We start from the raw sequence: 12,227 nt of genomic DNA, 5'->3' as shown, positions 1-12,227 counted from the left end.
CTTGCATTGAGGAGTTTAACGAAACAGGCAGAGGCGCACGAAGGGGGAGCATGGCCCAGACTTAGCTATTGATTTTTTTAGCGGGAGGGAGCAATTTTAGAGGGTTTTTAATCTCGTTTTGGGGGTGTTCCGTAATATTTGAGGTGGTTGCGCCCAAACTTTGGGGGATATGCACCCCTGTGATGAGAAACAGATATGTAGTTGTAGTGGTGAAAAAGATTTTCAAAAAATTAATTTATCTGTCTTACCTTTGCAGGAGGTGAGCCTATGACCACAACCAACCCTTTGGAATGGACAGGTACGGTGACTGTACGGAAGAAGAGGAAACCTTACTCTAAGTTTCAGACTCTGGAGTTGGAAAAAGAGTTCCTGTTCAACGCGTACGTTTCAAAACAAAAGCGCTGGGAATTGGCAAGAAACTTGAACCTCACAGAGCGACAAGTCAAGATCTGGTTTCAGAACCGGAGAATGAAAAGTAAAAAGACCAGTCAGCGGAATACAGAAAATAACCAAAACAATACAAATACAGCCAATAACAGCAGTAATAGTCAACATACAAATGCTGCAGCCAAACTTAGCGCGTAACTAATTCAGAACTGAAAGCCATGTGTGTGGTATTTTCGCCAAATTGTCGGAAAACTGATTTTCTTATAGATACGTTGTGTTGTCATGAGGACTCGTTTTGGGCGAGGTAAATATTTCGTAGAGAGAATTTTTTTCCTTTGATATGACAAAAATATTTGTTCATTAAATGTGGCTTGGAAAGTGATAGGTTATTTTCACGTATTCCTGACATTTTGTCTTATAACATTAATTTATTCTTAATGTCATTGTTATAGGCCGGCAAAATTAAAACGATTACGGAAATCATTCATTTTTCATTTTCAGGTGTTTTGCGTAAAAGTTATAAACCCCGCGAATGACAACGGAACAGTCATTCTAAGCCAATAAAAATTAAAAGGGAAAAAACTGTTTTGTGTAAGCATGATATAGTTTCTAGGGTCTTAACTTAGAATGATATTAGTAATATTCAAGTGCTATATCAATTGCTCGTAAAAAAAAAAGTATTAAAACTATTATTTTTAACCTTTTAGTAATATTTCCACAATAATAAAGCATAACATATCAAACGTTTCTTCGAGTGAAGAAGAAAGAAGCTGAAAACATATTCCCTCATGGTATACTTTGAAAAAATTTTGAACAATAAATCTGACGAAATATACGCACACAATAATTAGGACCATGATCCAGATTTTAAAAAATCGATATCATTCCGCTTCTGGTTGACGTCATAACTCCTCCCTCAAACCGTTTCCGGAGTTTCTATGTGAAGACGGCTTGAATGAGGTACTATGACGTCAATCCGAAGCGAATTGCTACCGACCTTTTACTAGAATAAGGCCCTTAGCGTACATTTTAACGTCAAAATCCTTCCTGGTTTATGATATAGCAAATTTATTTTAAGTGCAATAAGAAAAATTCTTTACCACGAATTTTACCTCATCCAATAATTCCTAGTAATAACAACACAACGTGCCAAAGCTGGTCATCTAATAAATGACATCGAAATCTGATCTTCATTTTCGAAAGAGCACAAAAGAAGAACAATAACCAGTTTTTAGCACAAAAGCCGAAGTGCTAAAAAACGATTGCCATAATTGTCCACAAAAAATAACGGAAAGTTTATTTAGATGATACTTTGGATTGCAGTTATTCAGGGATATAAACGTGTATTTTGCGAGTCTACTTGGTATGTACAAAATATATACTCAATGTACAAAGTTACCAATCTTCACTGTACAAAGGAACTCAGAGCTAGATGAAAGCGCAGGAAGCTTTGGACTGGCAGTTTTGAATAGATTTTTTATTAATCTTATTTCATAACCTCAAACAGTGGAATATGTGTGCATTAAATTTGTACAAGAAAACTCAGAGTTTGCCGTTTCTGAATATAGGCACATGCAAAAGAAGCAAAAACTGTTCAAAGAAAGTCATATGTTCCAGTGATTATCCTAGTTGCAACACAGGTATCATAAGATAATTCTATATTCTCTTATATAAAACTGTCAGCTGAAATTATGTCACTGAAGCACATTTGAACGCAAGGAATATTTGATATTTTTATAGTGCCATCTAGATATAAATTCATACGCATACGAAACATTTTATATCTGTTTTTCTTCATTTTTCTGTTTTTTTTTTTCCAAAATGTTTCTTATAACTTCTCAAGAGAAACTGAAATTTGGAAGTACATAAAATTACATTGTATAATACAAATATTTTTTGGAAAGAGATAATTTTCAGTACTGCAGCAAAATTTTTTTTTTTTTTTTTTTAATTTTAGAGCAGTGTTTTTGAAACTTATGTGAACTAGACCTTCAACACGTATTTTGGAGGAAAATTAAATGAATATAAACAAAATATAAGAAATCTGTTACATTACATAGCATTTAAAAATCTTGATTGCCCAACATTTATGTTGTGATTTATACACAGGAGGATTATGAACTACTCTGTGTTCACCGAAAGGATGGACCGAAAGTAAACAAATAGGTTGCCAGATGGTTAGTCATTGTGGCTAATTTTGGGAATTTTCCCTGGAATAAAAAAATAATAATAATTTGAATTTTGACATTTTGAATTCAAATTATGTTTTTCACAATCACAAGTGTGTGTATGTAGGCGCGTGTGTTTGTGTGTGGGGTATGTGTGTTTGTGTGTAGGGGTATGTGTATGTGTGTGTAGGCATGTGTGTTTGTCTGTGTGCTGGCATAAATGTGTGGGTAGTTGTGTATATGAATGTGTGTATGTGTGTGTGTGTGGGGGGGTATGTGTATGTGTGTGTAGGCATATGTGTTTGTGTCAGTGTGCAGGCATGAATGTGTGGGTAGTTGAGTGTATGTGTGTGTGCGTGCGTGTGTGTGTGTGTAGCTGCGTATGTATGCGCGTGTGTGTAGGACATGGATGCAACCTGGAGACGGCTTTCGCTCTAGGAGCAGCATCGTGAGGAGCCGGTCGACGGTGACAGGGTGCGGAGGGGAAAATAAAAAGATAGGACATCAAAACAGTCAAATGAGAACAATAAGCAATCGTTATTGCTCAAAAAACCAAACCTACGAGGCATTCGCCGTCTGCTAAGCACCAATTTGTTCTTCTCTAAACCTAACACGTGTTTGCAGTCTCCAGATGGCGCATTTCTTTGTTTACATCTAGTCTATCTTTCCCGGGAGCACAGTATAGAGTGATACACACAATTAGTCAAAATGGCTTCATAGAGGAGGCTTCTCGCTTGTTTGCTACAAGCTTGAAAAACTACTGCTCATTATTGAAATTTTAATTTGGTAAAATACAATATGTTACAATATTTGATACACATTTTACAAGTAATTTTTATTTAAAACCAAGTTCTGAAGCAAGGTTGCACGCGAAGCAACTTGAGTATAAGAAATATTTTGAGAAAGCACAATACCGCGGTTTAAAAAAAAAGTAAGACATTCGTTTTTGAATCGCAAGAGTTATTTAAACAATTCATAATCTGTAGCGAAAGATTGGTTTTCGTAGATTTGTTAGATTAACTGACTCATTAAATTTAAACGAAACGATTACGATATCAACCTGTGAAAACATTTGTTTATTTGCCATTTGAGTTACAATACGAGTATTTCATTATGTCACTAAACAAAAATGAAAAAGTTTGAATTAATGTGATAAACTATTATATTTGCCGTTTTCGATAATTATATTTTGCCACACCAATTCTGTTTTTGAAAGGTCAGGTTGATTTATACTCAACTGAATAGAAGCAGTGTAGTAATGAGCAGATTGGACTTTGGAACACAATGCACAAATGTGTTTCATATCTATGAGGAATTTTTCGTTCTATGCCATGCAACAAGTTTGCCATTTCGGTCTTATAGCTTGGTCGTGAACTGAAGAATGGGCTCATTGTACGTCTGAAACATTTGTATGCAATTTTCATGTTGATTTGACCAGTCAGCGACAATTAAATAATATGTTCTTGCAATAACATATTTTCAAATACTTTTATCAAATATCTACCTAAGGGCAATAGTTGGGATACTGGTAGGATAATAGTTCACTCTTTTTATTCAAAGTTTTAAACCAAATCATGTATGTAGAACCAGTTATACTTTCTTTTATAACCAAAAGTTTTATTAATGTAGTTTCAAATTCATTGCTCTAAAAGACAAACAGAAATGATGTACATTCTAATTTACTAAAGTAATCACAGTGTTATTTAGCATGTGTCTTTAACTATAAAGGTAAAATTAATATGGTAATACTATAAAAAAGAGTGATCGCCCATTTTTCTTCCTCAATTACTGAGACATATAGATTTCACAATACGAGCTTATTTCAGTACATGTACCCTTCAAATGGTTACACTTCTGTCTTCAATCGACTTGAAAGATATTTCATGTGAATATTGATTGGTTTTTAATATAAGCATCCTACTTCAAAGCAATATATGAATATGTTTGTATTAATGACTTAAACCTGGAATTCATTATCTTGATCTAGATATTAACGTTAAAACAGGAATTTTCGTTGATGAAAATATGCGTGAATTTGTAATAAGATTTGTACTCAAAGTTTTGTATTCAAGAATATTTTAAAAATAACTTTATTTAATCTGCATACAAATGCATATTTTAAGTCATAATTTGAAAATTAATTACATGCTTAAGCATAACTGAATTTTGAATCGTATGTAGACTAGAGCATTACGTCATAGAGACGAAACAGCTTCTGCGCATGTCCTGGACAACCGAATTTCCACTCGTGTTTTTTTTTTTTTTTTTTTTGTCTTGGTGGCGTCACGCTCTAATCTTGATGTGGATTCATATTTGTTGTTGCATTACTTTGAAGTGTCTAAATTTGAGAAATTGATGTATATAAATGTGTTCAAATAAATACACAACGGTGAAATGTTCATTAAAAATAATAAATTCCGAATTTACTTACATTTGTTCATGGCAGAATTTTAATAAAATAATAAATTATTTGTACATAGTAATATATAGGAAAAAGGTTATGTTTGTTTGTTTGTTTCACTGAAGTTAAGGTTACGTTTCTAAGTATATATTTTATGAAGCTATTTTCTTTAACCAACCTCTAAACAAAGCAAAATTTGTCAAAAATTCATGCTTCCCCCCCCCAGGCCCTTCTGTTTCAGTTTTCGTTTTTAGATGAAAAAATGAATGTATTTGTTGATTTTCAGGGAATAACCTGCATTAAGTAGCAATTCAAAAAATATAAAGAAAATATCTCTCCCCGACGACAATAGTAGCACATCTCAAAAGAAAAAAAGAGACAAGAAACAGCATTGGAGAAAATCAAGGTTTTACGCAATATACTACTGTTAATTCATTTATTCTCAAATACTACAACGTGCGCAAAACATTTATAATCTTAAGTTTACCTATTGGTTTTTGTAGAGTTTGGAAATTTTTTAAGTTAGGAAACTTTATTGATGTGTCATCATTGATTATATCGTTTATACGAAAATAACTTTGCGAGTTTTGTGACAAGAAAGAGCATTAATTTTAGACTTTAAGCAAATAATTTATGTTTTTCAAATTTTTGAGATGCACCACTGTTGTCCTCTGTGAGGGATATAAGAGGTACTTTTGATAAATTTCCTATAGACAAATCATAGTTTTTGTTTCGATTATTAATTGGAATGCATAATTTCTGAAGTGACTGCACTTACAAAACTGCTAATCGAGTCTCACAAACTCGGCATGATATGTATCGAATCTGTGACGAGTTTGTAAAATGCGGAACTTTCAGATAATTGAATCTAAAATGAGACCTATAGTTTGAACAGGTGGTTAATACTTTAACATATCAATTTCCTGGCATTATCAGAACAAATATTTATGTCATGGAAAAATAAAGGTTTCTCTCTGTGTGGGAAGCAATATATAATACTAAAAAGCAAGTTGAAGCAACTCCTGCGAACGTTTCAAAATATAAAATTTTGTTTCAAAATATAAAATTCAAAATATAAAATTTTGAAACCTTTTTCATTAAAAAAAATATGTTTTTTAGGATGCCAATTTACACGCGAACGATCGAGTTTGTGAGGCTCAACTGTATAACACCATTTTCTGGTTGTTTCCTGGAAAAAAAAATGGACCACTTAATTTCTAGGGTTGACAAACCCTAATGGGAGAGTTGTTTTTTGTATTGAGAATTATACATTCTAAGTTATTGATTACATTTTTTTAAAGCGTTGTTCAAAGTTTTCTATGAAGCATATAACTATGTTGAATGGCGAACTGTTTTATTTTCGTCTTACAAATTTAGAGTTCATATTTCTTGCTTATTTTTTGGTAACACATATGCAGGTTGTTTCACAATATGTACACGCATTGGAAATTCATGAAAAACTTGTCAAATGTACAAGGTTTAATTTCTGGGAGGTCAACAATCCAATAAAAAATAAATGTGCAATTGGATTTTCGATTTAGAAAGCACTAAGAGAAAAAACCTAAACCTTTTCAGTGCAGTGTACGGTAATGAGTTTTATTACAAACATGAGTTCACCTCACTTCTCTGTCATAACAATGAGCGCCCATAACTAATAAAACTTAACAAGACAACTGCATACATAGAACACATAAGAAGTCTGATTTCCCTTGCGTTTTCGTATCTTACGCTATTCAATTTATAACTGTGGGGCCCATTAAAATATAAGATGTACCCTTAGAGCAGACATTTGACAGAGAAAGGATTTATTACCACACTTCATGAAACAGAGTTTTGTTGGAATATCACGTGATAAAGTTTTTTTAAATGGTGACCTGACAATCCCTCATGACGCCAAACTTGAACGGTGCTCGAAATTTACATATCGGTTTGTTGGCAAAAAACGCTCAGTATAGTTTAAGTTAACAGCATTAAACCATTGTGAACCTCATTGAACTGTTGCCCCGAAGGAAGTACATAGACCTGTCACGTGACAATGAAGAAAGTGAGAGGTGTTCGCCGAGACATAATGGGTTTGGTTTCCTGAGTGGTTGGAGCATTTTATCATTATACATTTGTTGCTCTACTTCTTCTGAGGGTGTATCGTCGTAAGCCATGTTAGTTGGACACAGTTTGAGTTAAAATTCAATTAGTAGATGCAGAAATCTTACTGGATGCTTAGATGCGAAGTAGGAAATCAGTCTTGATTCGTACTGAGAAAATGAGGGATGCTGAAGGTCATCAATTAGAACATTTACTTTAGTAACGGTTTGAAAAATTCGATTTGAACAGAAACTACTCTTCGTTTCAATTTTTCGTCTGAAGCCTTACATTTCCAAGAAATTTTACCCTGTAATTTTGAAAATGAATTTCCAATGGCATTGAAAGTTTGTATACAGCGTGAGTCTTAACGACATGGGAATATCTTACTGGGTATTAGAAAACATCTAAACAAGCAAGGATATGTAAGGAACTTACGTGGAGCGAACTCAATGTTACAGCGCTACATGCGCACGAGCCAGAAACTGACTGATGTGAAACATGTATGAAATTTATCTCACTAAAACAATTTTACATCAGTCAGTTTCTGGCTTTATGTGCAGGTCAACTTTGAGTTTACGATTTTAAGTCTCTATATCTTCGCCTCAGAGCAACAGTAATATATCTAATCCCAGGAATAACAGTATGATGTCCAACTGCGGCGTTAAGGCGACGATATATTCTTGCTTGTTTAGATGTTTCTACCACCCAATAAAAGTATTTCCGCGTTGTTCTCAATTACCCCGTATACTTTTATGATTTTTCTTGTTATTCGATTCTGTCTTCTTTCGCCTCATTTTGCAGGCTTAAGTTCCTAGCTCCTAATTTCTTTAGAGCAATTAGTAACTGATGCATTCCAGGTTTCATCATTACAAGGAACTCCTTTTTTCATGCAAATGATGTAAGCTATGTGGATGAAAATACAATAGATAACTGGCTTTTTCTCTTCTTACATGAGTTTTGCTAAGTTCACATCTTGTGCATTTGAAAAAGAGATTCTTTGTAACCACAAAACAAGTTTGTGCAATTTTATTTGCATAAGTGGGCTTAATAATGGCTGTAATTACCATGTTTATGTAGACTATATTGAAAGATCCCTTAGTTTTCAAGTGTAGCAAAAGACAACCAGATCTTTAAAAATTTTATCTGTTAATAAATTACTTCTAATCCCTTCTGTCTCTGAGGTACAGAATTTTTAACTTAGTAAAATGGAAGGGCAATGCCCCTTTACTCTTAAAATAGACACCCCTCCCCCCCCCCCGTGCAAGCCGCCTATGGCATGCAAAGTTCATGCACTAGGTAGGTGAAATGTGGTTCCTAAATCACGCTGTACAGCAGCTCCTACTAGAATTATTAGTATGATATCTTACCCCAAAATAAAAGAAAGTTTCGTCTACCATTTTAACTAGTTTTGATCTCTTGCCCCGAAACAGAAGAGAGTTTCGTCTACTATTTTTACTAGTTATCTCCAAAATTCGAATATTGGTACTTACACCCCTTTGCTGTTAAGTTTTTCTATGTTCATCGACAATCAATTGCTGTTTACAGTATCCAAACTGAAGTAACATTGTTCTTTTATATAGAACAGCTACTATTAGTAAAAACATCAAAATGTGACTTCAATATCTATTATTGTGGCCGAAAATAATTTCTGTATATCTACAATCTTTGGCAGCATCAACTGTCTATATAATGCATATTTTTGGACATTTTTTTTTTTGAAGAAGTGTAAATTTTTCGGCAATTCTCACTAATATTATTTATTTATAAAAATGCTGTCAGCTTATTGGAGATATGTATAATTTTTTACAACCTTATTTTTTGAATAATAGATAATTATATATATATATATATATATATATATATATATATATATATTTTTTTAACGTGGATTCATGTAATTCTACTAAATTTGATGGGAAATGCGGTCCAACAAAGGAGCTATACTTATTTATGTTTCGGTAGTTTTTTTAGTAGTTGAACGTTTTTCTAACACCCTGGACTATTTATAGCTTTTGGGTACATATGAATTTGAGATGAACGTATTTGACATCCTGTTTGCGTTTCATTAAAATGATTAATTAGTTTGGTCAATATTTTTACATAAAAGCTATGACCACATTATTCGTGTATTGATACCAGACAACTCTTGAAAATCTGGTTTCACTTTTGCTACGTTTTGGCTTTGTTTTTTAGTGTTTTTCCTTTTCCTTTTTGGCTTCAATAATCTGAAACACCTAAAATGATTGAGTAGCGCTTAAATATTTAAATACAATAGTTCTTGATCTAAAACATAATTGTTTTTATATTTAGTATGTAAAAATCTCATTGGAAACTTACCTAGCAAATCTATTGTAATTTATTATATTATAAGATATAAAAATATTCAGGAAGCATCACTATCAAATGCTATTTTTAAAATGTTCTCGTAGTTTTTTTTACTGTACCTTAATGTTTGAATATGTGATCTCATTATTATTTTGATTATGTTTCTCATGCACATTCTAATTTAGTATTGTTGCTCTTTTTTTTTTTTTTTAACATAAAATACCTGAAGACGACAAGTGAATTCAATTTTCTTCCAAATAACGCATGGTATTTTATAGTAATGAATTTCTCTTTCTGTGTGTGTATATGTAAATATGAACATGGGCTGCTGGCAATCAGACTTTTCTCTGCAATCAGTTTTGAATGAACCACATTTTTAAATATAGTTACACAGGATGTTTGAAAATTCATATAAAAAATTCAATAGAATAGCTACACATTGTCGCATGAATATGTGGTTTATGCAATAATACTTCACAAGGTCACGAATATTTTGTGACATGGTGAAAAGTGAAAAAAAAAAAAAAAATAAATAAATAAATAAAAAATAAATAATAAATAAAAAATTAAAAGAAAAAAAAACTTCCAAATTGTGTTAAAAAGTGGCACCGTACCGTCCCAGCAAGAAAAACAAACGAAATAGTATTAGGTGTTTTAACATTTTATTAAACAGAAAGCAATGAGTTCAATGTGTGTACCGTTTGGTGCGTGAACCACATCTGAACGTAACTCAAGTTCATTTCATGTTCTAGCTAGCATGGAGTGCGGAATAGTTTGTGCTACTTGGATAATTCGTATCTTCAGATCTTCAATACTAGCAATGCTACACAATTTGACCCAGATTAACACAAAAACATTCGGTAACCTCGCAGGATTTCTAGTGCAAACCGTGTATTCATACGACAATTTGCTGCTTTTCTATGAACTTTTTAAATGTGTGAAGGACTTTTTTTAGACACCTTGCACAATTACTCCCGCTTAAAACAGCTCTACTTTTATTCAGTAATCTGAATTTGCATTTATCGATTTTATGTATCCTTTAGTAAAGTTTACTATAAAACTAAAGATTTTGTAGGTTCAGACAGATAAAGCTGTATTAACTTGATCAACTTTAGTTCTCAGAAAGCTTCATAATGTAATTACGAATGAGTAGATCTGAACTTTTTATTATTTTACGAAAAAAAGTTTAACTTTATCTAATTTTGGTTCCTTAATGTTTCAAGCTCTTAAGATACGGGCATTAAAATTGCGTGGATTATTTCTATCTGAAAACTTGTAAAGCATACCTAACAAACTAATTCGCTACGTTAAGCAAACCCAAACAATCATTTCGAAACTGAATTTCAAAGAAGAACATTTTATGATGTATTGTTTCAAAATTAATTCAATCGTTGAGATCGCAACTAGCGGTTCAAAATTAATTCAATCGTTGAGATCGTAACAACTAGCGTTTCAAAATTAATTCAATCGTTGAGATCATAACAACTAGCGTTTCAAAATTAATCCAATCGTTGAGATTACAAAAACTAAGTTTTTCAATGGAGTTTTAATTAAGTTCAATCAATTAACTTAAACTAATAAAGAGTTTTTTTCTTGTCTTGGAAAATTCAAGTTCAAGGGTTTTTAGTTTCTTTATCATCACTCAAAACTGTTTGCAGCATTATTCGTGCAATCCATGGTATGAATTAATTTACGGGAAGATTACCTCTTTTTGATAAACGTTGTTTTTGTTCATTTGTATGGAAATAAAATTTCCATCGAATTTGCAATCGTTACTGGAATTGTTATCATGATTAGAAAATCTGCTCTTGTTTATAAAGTGTGCAATGATAAGTACCTTATTTAAGCAGATATACAAAGATTTTTATACTTTCTGAAACAAAATAAAATGTTTCAAACTCAGTTACATTCATTGAAAAAATTACTTCATTTTTGTATAAATATTCATATATATATATGTACATAATTATATCACGTATTGAGTGTGATATATATGTATATGTTGTGAAGTACGGAAATAAAAGTTGATCTGTGACACAAATGTTTGTTTTCTTGTCCTCAATAAATGACAAAGTGTATTAAATTATAATCAGAATCGTAAGAAAATATCTAGAGATTATTTGGGAACATTGTTTAGCGTCATGACGAGAGACTAGACTGCTTTTAAATTGAGTTTAGGTACAGGTACCTTGGAAGAGAAAACTTATCATTGATGCCCCCATATGGTGCCCCAGTTTATGCCTACAAGTATTTTTGAGAGATTGATTCAGAAATCCTCCATTCTATTAATTTGACTGTTCCACTTAGAAACTAGAATCCATAGAGATCCCCAAATATCTGGTGTTTACGATTTTTACTAATTTATAGAGATTATAGGATAGCCCAACGTCTGAAGGTTTTGCACACAAACTAAAAACATGACAATTAGTCCTATGAATGTTTACCATCAGTTCAGTTTCATCAGCCCATAATGGAAATTCACAGAGAGATTTGTTCAAGGAAAGTTGGAAATGTTACATGAACCTGCTGGAGTATCATAGGACCAAATCGTCCACACAAAATAAGCAAAAGGAGAACCTCAACATCCCTAACAGCATCCATAACTTTTTGGATTTCGTTCTTTATAACGATGGCAAGAAACACTCTGTACAGAGGAAGTAAGTCACTGTCGAGTATGTCTGGTTTGAGGTCACAGAACTGCCTAACCTAGCTCTTATATTATTCTTTGGCCCCGAAATAGCTTGATCCATCTGAACATATTCCCACATATTCCCCTGTCAATAATTTTCTTCAGTAGTCCTTTTCTCCACCCTCAATCAAAGAGTTTAGAAATCGATAAAAACTGCCGACCAAGAAGCCTTTTT

General features: G+C 32.6%; 1 protein-coding gene across 2 annotated transcripts in view; it reads left to right on the top strand.

The window, feature by feature from the left end:
* Positions 1-11,393, top strand: part of LOC129231844 (homeobox protein abdominal-B-like) — a 41,710-nt gene extending 30,317 nt beyond the window's left edge. For both annotated transcript variants that reach the window (XM_054866225.1, XM_054866226.1), the window contains one exon: positions 257-11,393. In XM_054866225.1, coding sequence (XP_054722200.1) covers positions 257-585 — 329 coding nt within the window. In that variant the 3' untranslated portion in view covers positions 586-11,393. The remainder of the gene's footprint in view (positions 1-256) is intronic.
* The last annotated feature ends 834 nt before the right edge of the window (positions 11,394-12,227 follow it).

The sequence above is a fragment of the Uloborus diversus genome, chromosome 10 (assembly GCF_026930045.1).
Source record: "Uloborus diversus isolate 005 chromosome 10, Udiv.v.3.1, whole genome shotgun sequence".
NCBI classification, from domain to species: Eukaryota; Metazoa; Arthropoda; class Arachnida; order Araneae; family Uloboridae; genus Uloborus; species Uloborus diversus.
This window is presented reverse-complemented; position numbering and strand designations above follow the sequence as displayed.